Genomic DNA, 24,715 nt, shown 5'->3' with positions numbered 1-24,715 from the left:
GTGAACGCGAAGTTACTGATATCCTTGGAGGAACAATCACTAGTTGAATTAACTGGAAAGAATGAAAGCCAAGGAAGTGGGCACAGCAGGGGCGCCTGGGGTGGTTCAGTCAGTTAAGTGTCCGACTTCAGCTCAGGTCAGGATCTCACAGTTCCTGAATTCAAGCCCCTCATCAGGCTCTGTGCTGACAGCCGAGAGCCTGGAGCCTGCTTCAGATTCTGTGTCTCCCTCTCTCTGCCCCTCCCCTGCTCATGCTTGGTCTCTCTCTCAAAAATAAAAAAACATTAAAAAAAAAAAGTGGGCATAGCAAATGTGGGCAATTGTTTCAAGTCCTTTCGCTGAGAAGGGGAAGACAGAAATGATAGGGATAGGGAATGAGATGAAGAGTCTAAATAATAATGGGGAAAAGTCAATATTGAGGGAGTGTTTGTAGGTAAAATTCAAGGGAGCCAATACTAAGGAGACAAGCAGGAATGGGACTTAGAACACAGGAGAGATCTGAAGCATCTAGAGGTCTTCTTGGTAAGCAGGATCCTTGTGCTTTTTAAATGGAATCACATGCAAGGTTACCTCTAAAAATAATACGGTCATCTGTGCAAAACTACCCTAAAAAGTTTTTTTTCTTCCACTATAACAAGTGAGTAATGGGAAGGGGTAAAAAAAAAAAATGCTTAATATGTGTAAGTGGAGACAATGGTGGAAGATAAAACTTTCCTGCAACTCAGTACTTTGTGAAATGGAATATATAGTTTAGTGGATTTCGTAAAAGGTTTTCACATTGCATTTCTTTTTAGCCACATCATCTGAACAATGCAAACTGCTACATAATGACAACCTGGTTTACAAGTGTCTAAATCAAGGGCCAAAAATCCAAGTGACATTTAACAATGGGCTAGCATGTACTGGGTGCAAAACTAATATACTGCCATACTGGTATTCCTATTTAAAAGCTGACACTAGCTGTCAAAGTATTGTTACTGTTACGGTTATAGAGTTCTTAATTACTTAATATATTTTTTCATGCACTGTACTAGTCTTCATTAAATGCTATTTAGATTTAAGTCCTATTATTTTTAAACACATTTAATTAAAAGCAATCCGTAAGTAAACTCATAAAAAATTATTTGCTGTCAGAACAAAATACAGTAGACCCTTGAACAACATGGGTTAAGGGTAATGACCCCCTGCAGTAGAAAATTCATGTATAACTTTTAACTCCCCAAAACTTAACTACTAATGGCCTACTGCTGACTAGAGCCTTACTAATAACATAAACAATTAACACATACTTTGTATGTTATATGTATCATATAACTCTCTTCTTACAATGTTAGTGAGAGAAAAGAAAATGTTATCAAGAAAATCATAAGGAAAATACATTTACAATACTGTAGTGTAAAAAAATCTGCACATTTAAGTGGACTTACACAGTTTAAACCCATGTTCAAGGATCAACTGTACTCCTACCACTGTGATTAGATTTTGGCTTTTTTTTTTTAATTTTTTTTTAATGTTTATTTATTTTTGAGACAGAGAGAAACAGAGCATGAATGGGGGAGGGTCAGAGAGAGAGGGAGACACAGAATCTGAAGCAGGCTCCAGGCTCTGAGCTGTCAGCACAGAGCCCGACGCGGGGCTGGAACTCACGGACCGCGAGATCATGACCTGAGCTGAAGTCAGACGCTCAACCAACTGAACCACCCAGGTGCCCCTAGATTTTGGCTTCTTTAATATAGAAAATGAATTTCTCCAAATTTTGCTTTGACTATATTTTCTTTCTTTTTTTAATGTTTGTTTTTGAGAGACAGAGTGCAAGCAGCGGAGGGGCAGAGAGAAAGGGAGACAGAATCTGAAGCAGGCTCTAAGTTCTGAACTGTCAGCACAGAGCCTGAAGCGGGGCTCGAACTCACAAACCGCGAGATCATGACCTGGGCTGAAGTCGGACGCCCAACCGACTGAGCCACCCAGGTGCCCTTGCTTTAACGATATTTTCTGATTGGAAAACTAAATGTATGATTAAATGACTATTTCTGCATTTGCATTTTCTTTTTTTTTTTTTCCTTTTAAGATTGCATTAGTATGGTCACAAGTTTGACATCTACAGTACATTGATAACATAACTGAATACAATGTTAAGTAAATTACATAATTGTGGCAAGTTTTAAAATGTCAACTCTGAGTGATCATGCATTTCTTGCGCATTTGCATCTGAACCACCAACTGCACAACTCAATCTTTGCCTATCTTCACTGGGAATATATGCCTCAGTGAGGTCAGAGACAGAAGATGTGTGTCTTTTTGTAGACTCAGATTATCAAGAGCAACAGTGTAGAACTCAGGTATTCCATGGAACATGGTGGCAACACTGGGTTTTGCTTTGGGTCAAATAAAAAATGCAATTATTGACTATCGCTTGTGCGAGCCACCTGATGCCCCAAGTTTTGGGTTAGCACAGACTATTTTCATATCCCCGCATAAGGTCAGCAGGCAGTTTCTATATACACTCAGTTCCTTCCCAGGGGAAAAGTTTAGAACTAGAGATTTGTAGTCTTCCAACATGCATCAGTGACATACAGCTGGAACCAAGATGGGACTCATAGCAACATCTTTATCAAAGGTATTGAGGGGTAGCAGAATATGCCACCCCAAAATGTGCCACTTTAACATGTGGGTTGTTTTGAGTTGAAAGCAATTAAGAGCCAACTGACTTGGGAAAAGCTTATTACCTCTCCCTTAACTGCCTAAAAGAATTTAGATAGTCGGCCTGTACCAGGAAGAAAGTTATTACTAGAGATAATTTTTTAAATCAGAAAGACTTATCTGCACAGTGTGGCAGATGTTTGTTTACCAGACATTCACTCTTCTCATCTTCCTGTGAATCGTCTTCCTCCCCTTTGAAGCCCAGACTCCTATCCTCTCTCCTTTGCTCAGGATGGTATATAAGCCTCAACTGGCTGACTGTCTATGAGTCTCATGTCTTTGTGGGGCTCCCATATGCACACAATTAAACTTCTTTTACTCCTGTTAATCTGCCTTATGTCTATTTAATTATTAGAACAGCCAATGAATCTAGAAAGCAAGGCTGACACTTGATTCCTGGACCTGTTTTGAAAGCAGAAGCAGGACTATAGTTGTATTTGTTGTATTATTAACTTAGCTCCACATTCTGTTTTGATCCCTACTTATGTTTTATGCATCCTTTAACCTCATGAACAATCAGTCATTAACTTTGCCTTTTCTGCCCTACTCCCTGTTTACCCACTGACTGTAAAAACCTAATAGGGACTGGACAGTAACATTTGTCTTGAAATTATATGATGTATCTGATTGTACCAGGTCTCAAACGACACCTCATTGTCTGGAAGAATGCACACCTCCAGATGGTTTCGAGGCCCCTCACTTCGTGATTTCAAGAAACTCCTCACACTCCTCTCATATATTCACTTCCTTTCCCAAATATATATAAGCTGTCCCTATGCTCAAGAGAGCAAGGCAGCTTTGCGGATGATCCCCAGCCTTTTTGTTGGGCTGCTCTTCTGATAATAAAGCTTTCTTTACTTAAAAACTGGTGTCTCAGATATTGGCTTACTGTGCATAGGGTGTGGGGATAAGTTTGGGTTTAGGAACAAAAGGAAGAGGGGAAAAATTTTCCTCCCTTTGTTCGGTAACAAATGTAAGAAGGGAAAAACCTTCCTCAGCAACAACCTGAATGACTTCAGCCACCACTTCTTTAAGGAGTCCAGGAATACAATATCCTTTTGTATGAGGAAAGCTTAAATTCCATACAGATATCACAAGATATTATGCATGCCCTAATCCAGCAAAATGTCTATTACCACAAACATGGACTGAAACACAAATATCTTAGTGTGGTTTCCCATCTCCTAGATGGCTAAGGCTCCAAGTTCTCTGAGTTAATGCCATTAATACTACATTCTGATCTGTCTCATCTTACAAATAACTTTTGGCAAGATGATACAAAAACAGATTGTATAGCTGAAGAAACTGCGTTATTTAGGGCACCAGTAGTATATGTGCACGACCTTTGACATCTAAGAGGGTTATCAGTTTACGGTTCAGGTTAGAGATCCTGTCTTCAGGGAAATCGTTCCTGAATCTGTGATTTGCTACAGAATTAAGCTTTCTCATTTGTTCAAATGTGAAATAACTCATCAGCCACTACTATCAGTTGTCATATCTATTGTGCTACAGTGCATTAAGACAAGAGTCCCCTCAGAGGTAAATTCAACATCCAATCCCAGGCCTGTTCCTCTGATCTTACCTGCCTGCTGAATGACCGCGAGTATGGGTGATGGTGGAACAGCTTCCGGGGTCTGAATACCTACAGGCCCACAGAGGTTTGGAGGAGGCAGTATCAGCTCAAAGCTGAAAGGTGCAACAGGAGGTAGAGGCTGCTGGTGGAGAGGCAGGTTTTGAAGGGGCTGTGTGTCACTAGCAGCAGCAGCAGAAGGAGGAAAGAGAAGGGGCCAAGGCCACCCCCTGGTCCTCCCACAGCCACATGCCTGTGATCACAGTGGCATGGACAGGAGTCTGTGACCTGTCAGGCTTCTGGGACAGAACAGTGAGGATCCAGGGTGAGAGTCAAGGGCACTAGCTGCAGTTGGCCCATTAACATTTTCTTTGAGGGTTTTTGTTTGTTTGTTTGTTTGTTTTGATGAGTGAGATTAAACCAAAAGTATACAGGATTTTGTAGAATTCACTGACTATTACTTTTTAAAAGCTTACCTATAATTTTACTTTGATTGACTATTGGTAAGTGAAATGTGCCCAGATTTCCCATTAAATTGATAAGAAAGCCCCATATTAAAAACATTATTATTTATATTTTATATTTATTTATATTTTAATAATAAAGTATATAACATGGGCATAAAATATAAATACATACAAATTAAATAGATTATTGTTTATATACATCAGTTAAATTGATCAGCATTTAGTTGATCAACAAATAAAGACTAAACCTGAAATAATTCTTAGCCTGACAGTCTCTAATAGAAAGCAATATTTAAGATATAAGGGAATACACACAATAATATATCCATTCTTGTCGTTCATTCACAGGCATTACATGTTGACAAACCTGCATATAAAAATAGAAAAATTTTACTTTCCTTTTACATATTATTATTTTTAACTAATTTTTAAACAAGATAAGATTTCTAGACCCTATGTAAAAAATATCCCTGTGAAGATAAACTTCTGTAACATTTGTCCTTAGCAGGGACCTACAATCTATGATCTGATGTCTAACAGAATAATCCAGTCTAAATTCTACTAAAATATAATAGTTGATAGTTGGTATGTGTAAATGTGGGTAAAGAGGAGTGATAGAGGAGTAAGTACCCCTTTTTCACTAAGCATAGAGCATTTTCTAAACCCTTCATTGGGATTCTGTAGAATCTCTATTTGGTTCTAAAGTGTTTTTGGATGTCACGGACAGAATGGAAGAAGAAAGGAAAGGAATAGAAGGCTTTTTCCTTTTTCCCTTTACTAGACCAGTTTCAGGGTCCATGTCTTTGACCCCCTGGCTAAATTAGAAACCCATGGTTCTGCTAACACCAGAAACTATGACTGTTCCTGGCTCTTGACTTAGATGGCTATCTAAAACTTAGAAGCATTTTCTCTTTCAGGTTACGTTAGAAAATCTTAATAATGTACATAAAAATACTTTATATTATAAAATTCCCATTTACTATAAACACCACTTTATATTTCTATATGATGTTACAAAGTGCTTTCATGTACATCATTTTATTTTCATCTTTACATTAACCTCCTAAAGAACCTAACGCTGGTAATACTATGTTAATTTTACATTTAAAGGGGCAGGAACAGAGAGGTTAACTGAATCTCCCATAATCACTCAACCAAACAGTGAGAACTGGACTAAAACCAAAATCTCCTTACTCGCAATATAGGATGATAATAATATAATATCATACTTAAAATAATTTTAGACTTTATTTCATATTTCCACTTATTCATAGTATTAATAGCAAAAATGTTTTTTTAATTGATAAAACAAAAGGTTTAATTAGAAAGCAATGCATTACCATTGTAGACTTTGGCGCCACTTCTACTGCAAATATGTTGAGTCCTCTGTTGTTTACGCAGTTTTTACTTAGTTCGTTGTTGATGTGAATAATCACTTTATTATCTGACTATAAAAAAAATTCATAAGTTGCTAGTCTTTAATAATACAAACAAAATGATTATTACAAAACACTTTGTAAGTCTTGTGAAAGAGGTGTTCGCAGGATTCTGTAGAAACATAGAAGATATTATAGAAACACAGAAACATTAGCTCAGTCTGGGCTAGAAAGGAATACGTTACCGAAGAAGTGATACTTGAGATAATAGGTCACAGATAATAGACAGCCTTTAGGATAGATAGGAAGCAAGAGAAAGCAGTATGAAGCTGATGAATGAAAAGAAATGTAGGAGCCAAAGTGTTCCCCTGCTAAAGAAGCTACGAGCACTCCCTAATGACCACAAAGGGGCAATATAACATTAGCCTACCGGATTCATTTCTCAGCCCTGTTACTCAGCATGTGACCTTCTCCAAGTTATTGAATGCCCCCATGCTTCAGTTTCCTTGTGTGTAAAATGCAGACAGTACTTAACTCATTGGGTTGTTGTGAAAAGTAAACACATTAATAAATGTAAAGTGCCTGGCAAATAGGAAGTTCTAAAATATTATTACATCATTTTGGTGAAGGGAAGTTTAGTTTTCCTTTAGGGAAAGGAAGGAAATGCAGGGCTAAGAAATGATAGGTAGCTGCAGAACAGAGAAACTGTGATAAGGCAGTGACTCCCGTCGACCCTTTTAATTCTAGTAAAACATAGAGGGCAGAAAGGAAGGCACACTCCTTTCTTTTAGGAATCACCCTCCAAAGCTTTATGATCCACTTGAAGACAGGAATCTCCGGCTGGGGACCCTGGCTATTTTGGTCAAGTCCAACTCCTCTACCTCATTTTCAAGATAATATATATGATCTGGACCTATCCTACTTACGCTATTTACCTTCATATTACTCCACTAAGTAAAGTTCTCTGTTTCCGCATAGCGAATATTCTCACTCTTTCCTCTATATCTCACATTAACCCTCTCACGTGTTACTCCTTACACTGCATCTCTAATCCTAGTTTGTCTCCAAATCCCACACCACAGTCCCCTTCCCCCTCATTACAGGTCCTTCCCCAACTTCGATAGTCCAAACTAACATCAACTACAAGAGATGCAGATACAGTAAAACTATTACACATGTAAACAGTATAATTTAACATTTAATTTTCACGCATCTCTTTCAAGAGTATAGAGTTTGTCTTCCCAACTGGCCCATAAACTCTTTGAAACCAGAGACCATATTACACTTCTAGAGGCTTCTATTGTGACTAGAAGAGTTAGTTACATAATATAGACTCACACTGACTCAATACTCAGCCAAACCTTAAACACTTTAAGGAATTTATGGCAGGCAGAAAAATAACATAAGTCTCACCCAGGAACTAAAAAGAAATAAGCCAACAGTCCTAAGAATCCAGCCATCTTGAGTAAGGTTTTATGAAAATTTACGTTTCTAGAAAACTGGGTATCTCTAAGCATTTATGCATGTATTCCCTTAACCTGCAATGTCAGTAGTAGGAGGGATGGTAGCCAAAGCTAGCAATAATTGGCTTGATAAAAATAGGTCCCAGACAATGGAATATATGAAATAAAATGATGATAGCCCATAAAATTTCTGAATTGCAAGGTATGTAAAACAAAGTTGGGCTAATTTTTTTCTTTATTTTGTTTATATTTCTTTAAAACTCAATGTCTGTTATTTAAAATTGTAGGTGTAGGGGCACCTGGGTGGCTCGGTCGGTTAAGCGTCTGACTTCAGCTCAGGTCATGATCTCGCAGTCCGTGAGTTCAAGCCCCGTGTTGGGCTCTGTGCTGACTGCTCAGAGCCTGGAGCCTGTTTCAGATTCTGTGTCTCCCTCTCTCTCTGCCCCTCCCCTGTTCATGCTCTGTCTCTCTTTGTCTCAAAAATAAATAAACATTAAAAAAATTTTTTTAAATTGTAGGTGTGAAGATTTTTAGTAACAAACTAAAATACTTTATATCCAGATTATACTCTTTCTTCAGAGATCTCCAGATATTTAATTTTCATAATATTTTAAGAGAAAAACAATTATCTCAAACTTTTAAAAATGCATAAAAATTATCATGCTTAGTTTGAATTAAAAACCTGAGAAGGAATAATTGCCCATTATAAATTTTGTTAATATAATGTGGTATTAATTGCTGTGCAAGAATAGAATAAGAAAGAAGATGGAACATACTAGTAAACATTGCAGTTCTAAGGAGAACCACCTCATAAATAATACCTTGTTTTCAATAACTGATGTTATCCAGGTGTCACGCTTATAAGTATGTACAATTATATTTTCATAACCATCCATTACTCTCGCATCGCCTTTGTTAAGGACAGATTTACAAATGGCCTTCTCGAGTTGCCCACTGCATGCCTCCATATGGACAGGTTTAATTCTTGGCTTGCATTTGTCTGCATAGATATCAATGACAAATGGGCATGCCTGATATGAAAGAAAAAGTAAACATTGTCTTAGCCTTTTGATAGAATTAAAAATAAATTATTTGTTATTAATATGTCTATCATATGATTTAAGAAGATGTACCCTCTAGCTTGTCCTCATATACTTTTAGAAGATTTTAGTACTATGAACTGAATAATTAAAAAGCAAGAAATTGTGATTTTTTTTCACTAGGATATTAACTGATAATATTCACAGAAAAGGAAAGAAAACTATAATCTCAAGCAAATCTGTAATACCTCCTTTAAGCCACAGTACCACTCCTCCATTTGGTTTAAAGCTAATATATGTCATATTAGTTATTTAATTTCCTTTTCTAACTTTAAGGCTACAGAAAGAACTCATCAAATTTTTCTTGGTTTACTAAAACCATTCAAATAATGAGATTTCCAACAATCCTAAATCCTTTCCCAAATCCTAACCTGTAACTGATACTTTGGTGATTCTTTGTGACACCATACCTACTAATTTAACAGGGGGGATCAAATTATAGTTCATCTAGACATCAAATTTCATTATACATGATTCAAGAAAGTACCAAAGGTTTCCAGATCCCTATCAGCAAAATACTCTCCATATATATTCAAACCAACCAGAACATTCATAACACTACAGACTGATTCTTCCCAGGTCATCATAAACTTTTATTTTTTTCAAATATGAAAATGTTAGATCATCCTCTTGCTGTATTAACTCAGTAAAATAGCACACACCAAAGAATCACTGCATATTAAAGCTAATACCTTAACTAAATAGCCACCTTGTCTCAGAACAATTACAAGTATTAACTAAATCAGTCAAAACAACTTCAGGTCATACATGAATCCTTTATGTTTTTATTTTATTTTATTTTATTTTATTTATTTTATTTTATTTTCAGTATAGCTAACATACAGTGTCATTTTAGTTTCAGGTGTAAAATATCACGATTCACCAATTCCATATATCATCTAGTACTCATCACGCAAGTGTCCTCCTTAATCCCCACCACCTATTTCATGCACCTCTCCCCACCTCCCCTCCATGAATCCTTTAAATCAAATGTTACCGTATATAAAAATCCCTATCACTAATGGGAACCATCCAACATTTTTATACCAATTAATTCTGAATTGTTATTTTCTCCTTCTTGTATTACCATTTGCTTGTGTAACATTTTCAATCCAAAAATGCTGTAACCCTTACTGAACGAGGAGAATGTCTTCACTGTGATTCTGTAAATCAAAAGTATCCATGCCAAGAAGAGAACTTTTGGATGCTCCAGTACCAAATTCTGACTCAATATTGTTTGTTGAGGAGTCTTATATTAATGAAAGAAATGAAAAACAATAACAGTAACAATAACTTGAAATACAGTAAGTTGCCTAGTATCTTTTGTAAAATCTGTATCCTTACCAGGAAATATGTTCAAATGATTAAACTGTGGCTCTAAGACATAAGAGAGTAAAATATATAAACTAATAGCTAGTACGCTTTTAGAAAAATTGACTTTTTAAAAATGCTATATAAAAAAGAGGGATTTTCCCTCTCTGATCAAGTACTCTTTAAAAATGAGCAACAAGGGGCACTTGTCTTAGTAGAGCATGCAACTCTTGATCCCAGAGTCATGAGTTCAAGTCCCACCCTGGTGCAGAGCTCACTTAAAAAACAAACAAACAAAAAAGGAACAATAAATACATTATTTGATACCTAAAATAATGGCCACAAAGGAAGAGACTCAATATAAAAGAAGTTTTATGGAAGCCAATATACTATATCATAGATACTATACAAGTACTTTAGAAGTACTATAGAAACACTTTAGAAATACTATAGAAATACTTTTAACAGATCTGTATACCAAACAGACTCTTCTGACTAAAGTCCTTATATAAAATAAGAACAAAATAAAACAAATCCACTGAGAAGTTTAGGGATTCCATTGTAGATATGCAAAACCTGGCCTGCCAAATTCTGAAAGAAACACTGTGTCCTAAGAACCACGAGGATAAGATCTGGCAAAACCAGAATGGCCACCTGGACACTAGATAAAATCTTCCATGAAACAATGCATTCCAATAGTGATAAACTGGCTATAATATCAATCACTGAGGAAAAAATTTCCTAAGAAAATGAAGGATGTGGTTATTCAATGTTTTATCTGTAACTAAATCAACCTGGAAAAATTATGGTACATGAACTGAGACTACACACCAAAAGACTCTTTCAGCATTTCCAAATTGATTTTATACAGTTGACTCTCTCTGGTTTATGGATATGTACTAATAATATAGTACACTTATTTTCAGGATGGGTCAAAATATTTCACTGTTGAAAAGCCACAACCAGGGCACCTGACTGGCTCAGCTGGTAGAGCATGTACCTTTTGAAATCAGGGTTGTGAGCTTGAACTCCGTATCTGGTGTAGAGATTACCTAAAAATAAAATCTTTAAAAAACAAAACAAAACAAACAACAAACAAAGAAAACATCATTTTTTAAAAAGCCACAACCATCATGACCGCCTAGGGCCTTCCAAATTATTGGTCCCATGACAAGGGACACATTTAACTGGAACAATTATTCATGGATTTAGATTAAGTAAAGGCTTGCTTCTGCTTCTTCTTCTTCTTTTTTTTTTTAAGGCTTGCTTCTTATTCAAAAACATTTTTGTCTTTATAATTCCCAAACCTCTGGGAAAGTGCAAAGGGCCTTAACAGAATTGGAAAGGTACATCCTTTAAAGATCCTAAAGTGCAACTCTCCAGAGAATCTCCAGAAGCAGACAGTGCACAGAATTAACTGCTAACCCACGAACCTTTGTACAACATATGACCACATTACAGGAGCAGCTTCCTCTCATGACACTGGAACAAGATTCTTCTATGAGTTCCATTCTTCTTTGCACACTCTTATTTATTCATAGCTTTACTCTTTGTGGATTTAAGGCTATATATGTTTGACTTGGCCTATCATGTTTTCCTTATTAGCAGCAATAATTTGCCTAAGTCTAGGCTTTAAAGGAAAGAAATGTGTTTGAAGTATGAGAAATACAAAATGCAACACATACTATTTGTCACAACACCAAGAAACAACACACCCACAGTTCCACTAAGGATGATTACTTATGCAGCTACTATGTGGAAATCAGACTGTTTAATGCTAACTCAGAATCAAAGTTAATTATTCTGTACAACTGTTAGGCCATTCCAAGGGCAAGATTCCCGAACACCCTCAACAGGTTATATTTCCTTACATATACCCACAAAAAATTAAAACCCTTCCTGGAAAAAGATTGGTGAAGACACGGATCCTATTCATAGCAGTTACATCATTCCAGATGGTCATCAAAAAAATTGTTCCTTCTTGTTGGCTGACATAGTAATTAATATAGCCTAACTGTTGGGGGCATGACAAACCAGTTTAAATTCTTTAACTCAAGCAGTTATGAATAATAAAAAAGCCTTGATTTTCTTTTGACCAGCCAGGGAGGAATCTGCACTGCTGCTAATACTTCTTGTAACTGGATTAACACTGCAAGTGAAATCACCTACAATGAATTAAAAGAGTTAATACAAAAGGTCATATACAAAGTAGATTTAAAGAGTCCTTGGGACTTTTCTTGGTCAAGCCTGGAAAACCTGGGGTTATGACTCTGGAGTGCTCTGTACTCCCTTCTTATAATACTTCTAGTATACTTGTTTGCCTCAGAGTTTAAATGTTGTCTAGAGACTTCAAATGCTTCTGTAGAAGTCGCTGTCCCAACAAATGACTTAAAGACAGAAACAGGATGAAACCATGATAAATGCAAAACTGAAAATCAGATCCCCACAGATGAAACCTCTTCGAAAAGAACCAACAATAGTGGTTGAGTGAATCTTTGAAAGTTTCTTCTACAACTTTAACTGAATGAAAATCAAAAGGGAAGGCTGGGAATTAAAAAGTTCTCACAAACTTAGGAAACAACTGACTCTTCTGTTGTCATGATAATGAGTAGTCATCAGAACTGGTTTTAAACCTGTTCAAAAGATCTAGAAAACCTCATCTCAATACACATTTTTGTAAGCCCACCAGTATCAGTTCCTCACTTTTGAAAGTCAAACAATCAAGGACTCGTGTGAATAAATAACACTGCTGAGTGCCAACCAATCAACAGTCTCACCTGAGTAACCATGCTTCCTCAAAACCCTCCCCTAATAAATAAGAGGAACATTCTGCTCCACTTATAGTCGTGGAGACTATAACTGCTCCAGTTATAGTCGTGCAGGCTATAACTGACGAGCATACTCCCTTGTAGTAAATAATCAATTCATTTTTGTCTTTTTATTTGTTATTGAGAAGTGGTTTCTTATTCCTTTGACATTTTCACTATATATGTTTACCTTTTACATTTTCAATGGTGTTTCTGTATTACTTATTCAATAAATGAAGAATAAACTTTAAATTTAAAAAGCCTCATCTCAGGGATGCCTGGGTGGCTTAGTCGGTTAAACGTCTGACTCTTGATTTCGGTTCAGGTCATGACCTCAAGGTTTGTGAGATGGAGCCCCATGTCGGGCTCTGCATTGACAGCGTGGAACCTGCTTGGGATTCTCTCTCTCCCTCTCTCTCTCTGCTCCTCTCCCACTCATGAACATGCTCTCTTGTTCTCTCTCTCTCTCAAAATAAACAAACTTAAAAAGTTTTATCTAAGAAATACTTCTTGCCTATGGTTTCAAAGGTCAATGACATAAGTAAATGCAAAAAAATGTCTTAAATTGCTCTTAACTAATTTCTCTTATTGAGTGAAAGCATAGGGGTGCCTGGGTAGCTCAGTCGATTAAGCATCTGACTCTTGATTTTGGCTCAGGTCATGATCTCATGATTTATGAGATCAAGCCCCATACAAGGCTCTGCACTGATGGTGTGGAGCCTGCTTGGGATTCTCTCTGTGTACCTCCCCTGCTCGTGCTTGCTCTCTCTCTCAAAAATAAATAAACATTAAAAAATAAAGTAAGATATAAAAAGTTATTGTAACTCTTAACCTCTTATTAATAAAAATGGCAAAAAAAATTATTCTCAGAACTTCTCAGAAAAGAGGTTTATGAGGGATTTTCAATGATGTCAAAGCTAGGAATTAAACCAAAGTCTCAATACACCCAAAATTTAAAGTGTGTTGAAGCTAGTGTTACCCTGCTAGTTGATTTATTTAGAGAAAGGACAGATATTATTTTTAAGAATATAAACAACAAATGTACTATTACGTGATACATGGCCTGAAACTCTTGAATTCTTTATTTTAAACCTGACACAAAATATAGACTTTAAGAAGTAAGGCCTCATTTTTATTATTTCTCCAGTTTACTGAAAGTCTTAATAATGATAGCTAACACATACACAGTGCTAAACATTAGCCAAGAACCATCCCAAGTATTTTACAAATAATAACCCAAGGAGTATCTTTTATCAAAAGATCAGAATTCCAATTCTCATACAGACACGTCCCCCTTATTCTAAGATAGGCTTATTCTATTAGGACAAAGAGTTTCCCTATAGAAATGAGACTCCAGCAACTAAAATAGCCATCACCAATTAAAAAATAGAATTTTTTTAACTACCAAACCTTCCCCCCATATTATATGCTCAAACTCCTTTGTTCCTGAATTATTTAAATACTGATAGTAACTAAATTTCAGGTAACAATGGGAACTTGCACAAACTAGCAGAAACACACCGGTGCAACCACAATTCATTCGTATACTAAAGTTCAAGGATTTGAGTGCCCAATTCAAAAGTCAGGTGGTAGGAAAGTGTTCGTGGAGTAAAATACTATGTGTATTAGGACCACTGCAAAACTTTCAGATTGCTTTACCTCTGTCAGTTCCAGAGCTTTATTGTAGCCCATTGAGTGTAGAGTTACCCAAAGGTCACGAGGATCTCCTTCTCGATCATTGGCTTCCATTAGATTGAGATCCATAAAGCCCTGTCTTGTTAGTTCATTCTTCTTTGTATCAAAATTGTCTGTTAAAGTAACCAAAAGTTTCTTTCTTACATAATTTTAAAACTCATACATTTAATAAAAGATCTATATTATTTTTCATAAATATTTTAATGGAAGCCTTATTTAATGGAAGCCTTATTTTTGAAACTTTCAAAAAAATCGGAAGTTATAAATTGCAAATATATTCTGAAATTAGAGGAAATTGTAATTTTTCTGGGTAAGTCCCAACCTGCTTGCTTACTTAGAGTATATACTGATTTATATATTTTTAAAAATTAAAATGCTTCATATATGTTTACCCCTTAAAGCCAGCAGAACCTGGATGAATTTGATGTAACACCCCCCAAATTAATGGTGTTTCAAAGGGGAGATGTGGATGGTGCCAGATTTAAGGGGACTGCTATATGCCTAATTACTCTAATTTTAACCAAATTGTCCCTGGTCCTTAAAAATCTGTTAGATAATGGGGAACACTTTGGATTCTATGAATGTCCTAGACAATAAATCTATTTTAATATTATTATTTAATAAATTTAATAAATCCATTTTAACATTGTAAGCAAAACTAAACTCACCTCAAAGTATCTATACATGTGTAATTCCTGAATTTGTCTATTATAGATAATAAATAGCTATTCATTATGGATTATATTCTGTTAACTGTCCAACAAGAAAGATTTTATTTTCTTGTTTCCAACTGTAATATATCCAAAGGAAATAGGTACTCTTTATATGATATATCTCTTCTGTATACATCATTATGAAAAAAGCAGCAGAGACACAGCCATTTAAAACTGACTGATTAATAGTTTAAAAAGTTTACAGACTTTAGGAAGTGACACAGAATTCTGCAAGGAAAAAAGTAAATGTAGATTAAATTAGATCATAGAAATAGTAGCCACTAAACTGGAGGATGGAGCTTGCATGTAATAAAGAAAGATGAAAAAAATATTTGAGATTAATACAAATTTTATTACTATCAAGGAAAATATACCTAATACTATACTATAGAGACTATCAAACTATCAGACTTTTAAAACTTAAAATTCTCAATCCTCCATTAATTTTTTATAAATTCATGAATACCCAACTTTAAGACTTTCTTTAAAGCTATAGTAATCAAGACGGTGTGGTGGTGGCAAAAGATGAGACAAATAATGAGTAGAACAGAGAACCCAGAAGTAGACCCATACAAATATACTGAACTGATATTTGACAAAGGAGCAAAGTCAATTCAAAGGAGAAAGGATAATTGTATCAATAAACGGTGCTAGAATAACTGGACATCCACAGACAAAAAAAATAAATGTACACTAGGATGTTATGTCTTTCACAAAAATTAACTAAAATGGGTTGCAGACCCCAAACACAAATCTATAAAACTTCTGGAAGATAACAGGAGAAAATCTGGGTGACTCTGTGTTTGGCTATGTGTTTTTAGATACAACACCAAAAGCACACAAACCAAAAGCATGACACATGAAAGGAAAAAAATGGTTAAGTGGGGCTTCATTAAAATTAAAAATTTTTCCGCTGTGAAAGACACTACTAAGAGAATGAAAAGACAAACCACAGACTGAGAGAAAATACTTGCAAAACACAGCTGATAAGACTTGTATCCAATATATACAAAGAACTCTTAACAGTAAGAAAATAAATACTTCAATCAAAAAGCGGGCAAACGAGCTGAACAGACACCTCACCAAAGAAGATATACAGATGGTAACAAGCATATGAAAAGATCAAATGTTATGAAGGAATTGCAAATTAAAACAAGATATACACCTATTAGAATGGCTAAAATCTAAAAAGACTAATAATACCAAATGCAGACAAGGATGTGGAGCACTAAGAATCCTCATTTATTCCTGTGGGAATACAAAATGGGTGTAGTCACTTTGGAAGACAATGTGGCAGTTCTTTCAAAGTTAAACATAGGTTTACTGCGGCAGTGATCATTGAATTTAAATGAACTGAAACAAGCTGAAAACTACGTACACACAAAAATATGCCCATGAGTATTTATAGTAGCTATGCTCATAAGTACCAAAAATTGGAAACAACCAAAATGTCCTTTAACAGGTGAATGAATAAATAAACTGATACCTTCATACAATGGAATTATTATTCAGTGCTAAAAAGAAATGAGTTATCAAGCCAACAAAAAGAGGAAATCTAAATACACACTGCTAAGTGAAAGAAGCCAGTCTGAAACGACTATCTACTGCAAGATATACAACAATATAACACTCTGGAAGAGGCAAAACTATAGAGACAGTAAAAAGATCAGTGGTTGCCAGGGGTTTGAAGGGACGAATAGATAGATGAATAGGTAGAGCACAAGGGATTTTGAGGGCAATGAAATTATTCTGTATAATACTGTAAGGGCAGGTATATGGCATTATGTATTTGTCAAAATCCAGAGAACTGTACAGCACAATATAACCCTAATATAAGCTATGGATTTTACTTAATAAAAATGCACCAGCATTGGTTCACCAATTTTAACAAATGTATCATACTAATGCAAGATGTCAGAAAATAGGAGAAATTGGTAGAGGGGAGGAGAAAATGTATTCATACTTTACTGTAAACCTAAAACTGCTCTAAGAATAAAATATATTAATAAAAAATGAAAAAATTAAGGCACCTTTAAGTATAAAAAAGTTTATTAAAATGATCTTACAGGTAGATAAAACATTTTCTTATTATCAAGGAGAAAGTTGCATAAAATTAATATTACGTATGACTATAAAAATAAAAACTTCAGAACCTAAAAGGCCTGATTCTTTGCAGTATTACTGATGTTGGTGAAGGGGACATTCTCCCTTCAAATCATTTTTTAAGTCAACCATTCTTGGGGATTTTTTTGTAGCAGGGTATTCAAGGTTCTGGAGTCTAACTGCTTGGGTGTAAAACTCAGCTGTGAAATTTTCTTGGTATATAACATTGATCAAGTGACTTACCCTCTTTGATTCTGTTTCCTTCTTTGTAAATTAAGAATAACAATAGTACATACCTCAGAGAGTTGCTGTATAGACTGCTTCCAACTGACATGTGGTAAATTCTCAAAAAATGTTAACTATCAATTCTACCAATTAAATTATCAAACTAAAATTTTATTTATGAAAAACTTTGCCATAAAAAGTCTTATTATGATTCATTCTTATTGAATATGTTTTAGTGCCACAATAAAGAATCAAAAGATTGTATTCTTAACGTTATAAGATGATTATATCTTCCTAAGAATAATATTCTGTATATTACAAATCTTATTTGAAATTTAATAGTATAAATCAATATTCATTTCTTGTTGCTGAGTATACCATAAAGTTTATATAGTGTATCCCTTTCATTTAAAAATAGATACATTTTTGAAAACCTTTGTATTAATATTTCTACCTTACTTGCTGTTTAGATAAACAGATTTATCAAACTCCCACCTGGCTCACTGACTTTGCCAAGCTTAGACCATTTTAAGAACCAAAGGAGTAGGACACATTTCTACCCCAGTGACAGCAATATGTGAGTTAATTTGTTTCCTGACTGCATTTTGGCCTTATTCTGTGATCTATAGTTGGCTATGGCTTTTGGTTTTCCCCTTTGATCTTTTAGTCCTTGGCTTAAATACATAAGCCCTACCATCTTCCCAAACTCCTCCTAAGAGACAACAGAAATTGTCTCCTTCTCAATAGTTTCCTTTGCCAATCATGATGTTTTTGGTTTCCATACCACCATGGATGTGCTTTCATAATTCAACTCAAATACAAAACAAAACAAAACAAAAAAACAACTAAAGAATTCTTAACATATATAAAGAACTTGCTGGAAACCGCTTAATTTTTAGTCAAACGTTAGCCTATTAGCTCTTTGCTGCCCTCTCCTGGGCACAGTTTGGGGCTCTTGACCATTTCCATTTCATTAGTATCAAGAGCTGAGACAAAGTTTTTTCCATTCTAAGATCCAAAGAACATAGGCTAAAAATGAAGTGACATTTAAGTAATTCATATTTTCTTTTAACTTGAATACTATACCAACTATAAATTTAAGGAAAATAAATATTTACATTTTTATGATCTATAAACAATGCTACTACTTTTTCACTGTCCTAACTGCTATAATAATATTCTATAGAGAAGTCTGACATTTTACTTCTTAAAAATGAAAGGGTGCTATTTTTTTTATATATGCATTAAGGAGAAGAAAAGTGCTTACCTCGGCAGACAGCCCAAGCATCTTCATCACATTTCTCACCGCTTGTTCTCAATTCAAAAAAATTATATTCTTCAAGGCTAAGAAGACCATTTCCATCCAAATCAATTATTTCAAATATATCTGATAAAGTTAACCTAAAATTATAAATAGAAAATTATTTGTCTCCATGGCAACTGGACTGAATGTTTCTATGAGGACAACTTTCAAGAGGAAGTAATCTCAAGACATTAAACAATTTTTTGAACTTAATATATCCAAATATATATTTTTAGTCAGTCTGAAACAAACAAGCTTCTAAAACAACCACACTATCTCAACACATAGTAGTAACTCAATGAATGGTAATTCCATCATTCTTTTTTCCTTTCTCCAATCTACTTTCTTCTTCCTATTCTACCAGATATTATTGTATATATCTAGGGTATAAGGGAACTACCTAAGTATTTAGATTTCATATTTGACCATTATCTAAGTTAATGGTGCAACTGGCAGTATCTATTTCTAAGGAAGTGTCTAATCAGGTAGAAATCTGTAAATGTGTGACTCTAGTTGACTTGCCAAATGTTTGGAACTCAGAAATGAGTGGCAATCCCAGACTCATGAACGGAAAATCACTTTCAGATGCCTAGGGAATGAGTTGAATTATTGAATTAGGATCTGCAGGTGGGTCTGGCAGCTGGCCAAAGGAAAGGATGGAAGACAGGCTATTGATCTATAATTTTACAGTTCTAACCTTAATAAACTAGATTTTACAGTTCTAGATTTTACAGTTCTAACCTGAATAAACAAAACTTACCTAAATTCCTTTGTAAGAAATAATTCCCCTGTTTCATCTCTATATACAAGTTGGGCTTCTTCAGTTACTGGTTTTATTTCTTTCCTCAGCCTACAGCCAGTTGTAGAAGGAATTAACCAGTAAATTCCAGGTCCTAGTTCACCAGTCCACCCAAACACCTTTTCTCAAAAGAATTAAAAAACAACAACCAACATGAGTTTTAATGACTTTTCATCTTTCTTCTGAAAGGGAAGTTTTAGAAGCAATTTATCCATTTTCACCAACTCTATTATGCGTCTATCAATCTTTTACAGGCTTCAAAATCTGGTTATTAATGGAAGTCCTGGCACAAGACCATTAGATGTAGTTCTTAGTATATTTTAAAAACAAATGCCTAAAACTGTAACAGGTAAAAAGTTATATAACTTCTAAAGCTTTCCCAATAATCTTCAAAAGTGTTTGTGATGTAAATATCTTTAACAGGAAGCAAAGAGAGAGATCTTAAAATAATTTTACAATTCCCTAGTTTGATTCAAATATAAATACATGATTTGTAAATCAGATTTCAAGAACACAAAGTAAAAAATATATTTCAAGAATTCATTATTTGTAATACTTGTAAGCTGTATTTGTAAGAATCCAATTACATAGAAGCACTGCAATACTACTATTATTTATGTAATTAATATGGATTATAAAACAAGATGGCAGAATCCCTGATAAACCTACCTTATACAAAATTTCTTTCCATCACTGTATATTTATAATGAGTGACAGGAAATTTGTATAGGAAACATTTTATTCTGTAGTTTCATAAAAGAAAGCATAATGACATCTCTCTATGAATGTTCTAGGTGTTTTATGGAAACAAACAGCCATCTATAAAACCTAGGGGTTATCTCTGTCAAATATATTAAATCTAAGCATTTCCTTGCCATGTATAAAAGCTAAGCAAACAGCTATTGGCCCTTCAGCACAGAATAGCCCTAGGGAATTCTGTCAGGAATTGTGTCCAAAAACTTTCAAAACACAGATGTATTTTAGGTCATCCTGGGGACTCATACACAAAATAAAGTTGTTTTTCTGAATTCTGGGTTCAGTCCTATTTCTGCCCTCACAAGTCAGAGGAACCATAATCATCCTAAAGTGACCATACCATGTTCTATTTTGCTACAAGAAGCAACCCAATAAAACTAGGGTCATTGAAGACTAAAGATTGACAAATCCCTCCTTGGGAAACCATAATCTTGTAAAATGGCCAGATGTAGTCTGGTACCCAGAAGTGAAAAGCAGTTCTTGCTGCTTCCTAATACATGTTATCCCATGAACTTCCCTTATCTCCACATATAACCTTGAATTTCCACTGTGGATGGCAAATGGAAAGTCTTTCATGCACACAAAACTCTTCTTAAAGAAAATAATTGTGAAACTAAAACTAAAAATCCTTTGCAAATATGACATATTACAGAAAAACAGAAGCCAATATAGTAAAAAGGTAAATAGAAACTTATTCAAACTTTACTACAGGCTGGCTATGTACTAACATTTTTATACATGCAGTATCATAAGAAAGTAATTTTATCCCATACAAAATGGGAAAAACTATTGCTTTAGACAATACTTTATCTTGAACCTAACTTTGTAGTCAGTTCTGAAGAAGAATTTCGTGAAAACATTAACCTGTGTCATTTTATTTGTTTCTTGCCTATAACTATTCTTGTCTGTTCAGAAGCCTACAATAAAGACTTTTATATAACATTCCATCAGGGAAATGTTTGTCTGTCATTGGACCTGTATAAAGATTAAATATGATATTGCAGTAAGCCCTTGAATAGTATTATTCCTGTTGTTGTGTAGCAGATGTATTTTGTAGTCCTCATAAAATAAATAGCCACATTTATGTATCTGCCTCACATATTTGGCCTCTGAGTAAATATATAATTAGAAAAGATCAGAACAACCCCATGGGCAACATATAAAATCATTTAAAAGCATTTCTTCAGATCAATCTATTTTTGAACCCTAGAATATAAGTCAAGCCTGAGGATAGCAATCTTGAAGTTTTTCTTTTTTGCAGTAGTAATATAAAGTAAGACAAACATCTAAAGCAACTTTTCCAAAGTCTTGAATTGCCTGTATTTAGGGGAAAAAATCCACTGGCATCAATCATTTTAATTGCATATTACAAAAAAAAAAAATGTTCACATGTGAGGCATCTGGGCATTTAGAGAAGAAAGTGAAGTATAATGTCACATAACATATAAGTTACAAAGCTAATCCTCAGCTCTTAGCAATCAAGAGAAAATACATCACAATTAAAAAGACACATGTAATATTCATAGTGCTTAAGTACTGTATATACCCTAATTGGAGGGAAAGATACACAAGTTAAAAACAAATATAGAAAATCTATTATATTCCTCAAACTTGAGTTCATGTCATATTTTCAACTTAAACACTAGGAAATAAATATGTATACTTCTCTATTTCGTAGTTCAGTAAAACACATGAGTTGTAGATTTGCTTGGCTCTCATTTTCCTTAAGAATATACAAGGCAGTATCAATTGATAACCAAGGGGATGGTTTTCCTAAAAACAAACAAACAAACAAAAAACCCCAAACATCTTAAAATAAGCAATTACTACTTACTCTTTCCTATTTAAAAAATAAGTTAGTGGTTTCTTTCCCCTATGGATTTTTTTTTAGAAATGCACATCCCATTTTTATATAGAAATATCATAGCATTTGTAACTATATATAGTATCCTTCCTAGAAATATTCTCTATTCACACTTTCTAAAACTCGTAACTCTTTTTGAATTGACCAGAAAGCTGAGGTTGCAAGGCAACCAAGTAACCTGATATCCAAGGAAAAACAAACCCTTTCAAGGAGTGATGAGATTCGAGCACTAGCTTACCTGTGGAGAGGTACTGGAGGAAAAGATGTTAGACATCATCTATGTATGTGCTGACAACTCCATAATTTGAAAATTTTTTTAATGTTTATATTTATTTTTGAGACAGAGTGAGACAGCATGAACAGGGGAGGGACAGAGACGGAGACACAGAATCTGAAGCAGGCTCCAGGCTCCGAGCTGTCAGCACAGAGTCCGAGGCAGGGCTTGAACCCACAAACTGCAAGATTATGACCTGAGCTGAAGTCAGATGCTCAACCGACTGTGCCACCCAGGCTCCCCGACAACTCCATAATTTGTATCTCCAACTAGAAACTTTTCTCTGAATGTTAAACTATAATCAACTACCTATTGGACATCTCCATTTAATTTCTATATCTAAAACTGACCTTCCCCAATTCCTTAAAAAAACCTGTCCATCTATGTTCTTCTCTATCTCAGTCTCAGTTTATAGTAATTCATCCTTGCAGTTGCCATGCCAAAAAGCTTGAAGTCACCTTTAACTTTTTTCTTCTCTCACATATCATAACCAATCTTCAGGAAATTGTATGGTTTAACCTTCAAAATATATCCAGGATCTTTATTTTATTATTATTATTATTAATATATGAAATTTATTGTCAAATTGGTTTCCATACAACACCCAGTGCTCATCCCAAAAGATGCCCTCTTCAATACCCATCACCCACCCCCCTCCACCCCCCATCAGCCCTCAGTTTGTTCTCAGTTTTTAAGAGTCTCTTATGCTTTGGCTCTCTCCCACTCTAACCTCTCTCTTTTTTCTTTTTTTCCCTTCCCCTCCCCCATAGGTTCCTGTTAAGTTTCTCAGGATCCACATAAGAGTGAAAACATACAGTATCTGTCTTTCTCTGTATGGCTTATTTCACTTAGCATAACACTCTCTAGTTCCATCCACGTTGCTACAAAGGGCCACATTTCATTCTTTCTCATTGCCACGTAGTACTCCATTGTGTTGTGTCTACATTCCTGGTTCAAAGTATCATCAGTTCCCTCCTAGAACTCTTCTTTCTCTTGGGTACCCTTCAATCTGTTTTCAATATAGCAACCTGACTGCTCTTGTTAAAATAGGTCAGATTATGTCCTGTTTCTACTCAAAATTCTCTCATGGAGTTGAGAGTTGGAATAGTATTGCTCCCACCCTAACAATAAAAAGTACGTGAACTAGAGAATTCTGATTTTTTCTTGAACCCATCAGCGCTAAGGTCCCAGGGCAACCAAGTAGCCTGAAATCCAAGGAAAGGCAAACTCTTCTAAGGAGAGATGAGATGCAATCATTGGCTTATCTGTGGTATAGCACAGACGACAAAATGTCAGGTACCATACAAGTAAGTGGAAGAAGAGAGAGAGCAGAAGAAATATTTGAAGACTAAAGATGGAAATTTTCCTAAAAACAATGAAAGACAATAAGCCAAAAATCCAAGCAGGATAATTACAAACCAACCAACCCCACAATAACAGCATCAACAAGAAAAACAAAAATCACCTAGACAATACTAAAATCATTGTAAATTAAAGATACGGAGAAAATTGTGAGGGCAGCCATGGGAAAAATCCTCCTAAGATTCTGCATTTTTCTCAGAGTAAAAGCCCAAGTCTTCATTATGGCCAAAACAAACAAATAAAAGCAACTCTACCTGATTTTGTCCTGGTTCGTCCCTGTCCTCCATCTCCTACTTTGTTCTAGCCATTCTAGTCACCTTGCTATTCTTCTAACATCAGGCACACTCTTACCTCGGAGCCTCTGACAGAGAAGTCCCTCTATGTGGAATGCTCTGCCACCTGCACTCTTCACCACTCTCCACTCATCCCCTCCACCAGCCCTATATCCACAAAGCTTACTCCTCTGCCTTCTGTGGAAGACAGCAGAAATGGCTGCTCTGTACCCACAGCCCATTGCAATGTGAATCTGCTCCTCCATCATGAGATCAAGTCTATTTCTCTATCTTATAAATCTAGACTTGCCTTATTACTTGCTGTGAACAACAGAATGTAACAGAAGTAATGTGCCAGTTCTGATTCCAAGCCTTAGGAAACCGTAGGTGCTTCTGCTCCTTCCTTCAGATCCCTATTACACCAAGAGAACAAGACCAGGCTAACTCACTAGAACGTAAGAGACTATATGAGGCAGACTCAAGTCATCCCAGCTGAGACCTCATATAGAGGACAGAGCCCAGCCAAGACCAGTAAAGCCAGCTATGAGCTAACCA

At 35.3% G+C, this 24,715-nt stretch overlaps 1 protein-coding gene across 2 annotated transcripts in view; it reads right to left on the bottom strand.

Moving 5' to 3' along the window:
* Positions 1-1,487: 1,487 nt before the first annotated feature.
* Positions 1,488-24,715, bottom strand: part of EFCAB7 (EF-hand calcium binding domain 7) — a 50,092-nt gene continuing 26,864 nt past the window's right edge. Inside the window, exons 8-14 of one of the 2 annotated variants that reach the window (XM_015078853.3) lie at positions 22,052-22,161; positions 19,594-19,751; positions 18,798-18,931; positions 14,454-14,602; positions 8,398-8,607; positions 6,078-6,185; positions 1,488-5,104 (exon numbers count right to left, since the gene is read on the bottom strand). In XM_015078853.3, the coding sequence (XP_014934339.2) occupies positions 5,030-5,104; positions 6,078-6,185; positions 8,398-8,607; positions 14,454-14,602; positions 18,798-18,931; positions 19,594-19,751; positions 22,052-22,161 (944 nt within the window). In that variant the 3' untranslated portion in view covers positions 1,488-5,029. Of the gene's footprint in view, positions 5,105-6,077; positions 6,286-8,397; positions 8,608-14,453; positions 14,603-18,797; positions 18,932-19,593; positions 19,752-22,051; positions 22,162-24,715 lie in introns of those variants that run through there. The other variant, XM_053214182.1, reaches the window with a different exon arrangement.

Source organism: Acinonyx jubatus, chromosome C1, assembly GCF_027475565.1.
Source record: "Acinonyx jubatus isolate Ajub_Pintada_27869175 chromosome C1, VMU_Ajub_asm_v1.0, whole genome shotgun sequence".
Lineage (NCBI taxonomy): Eukaryota > Metazoa > Chordata > Mammalia > Carnivora > Felidae > Acinonyx > Acinonyx jubatus.
The sequence above is the reverse complement of the archived record's forward strand: the minus strand, read 5'-3'. Positions and strand labels throughout refer to the sequence as shown.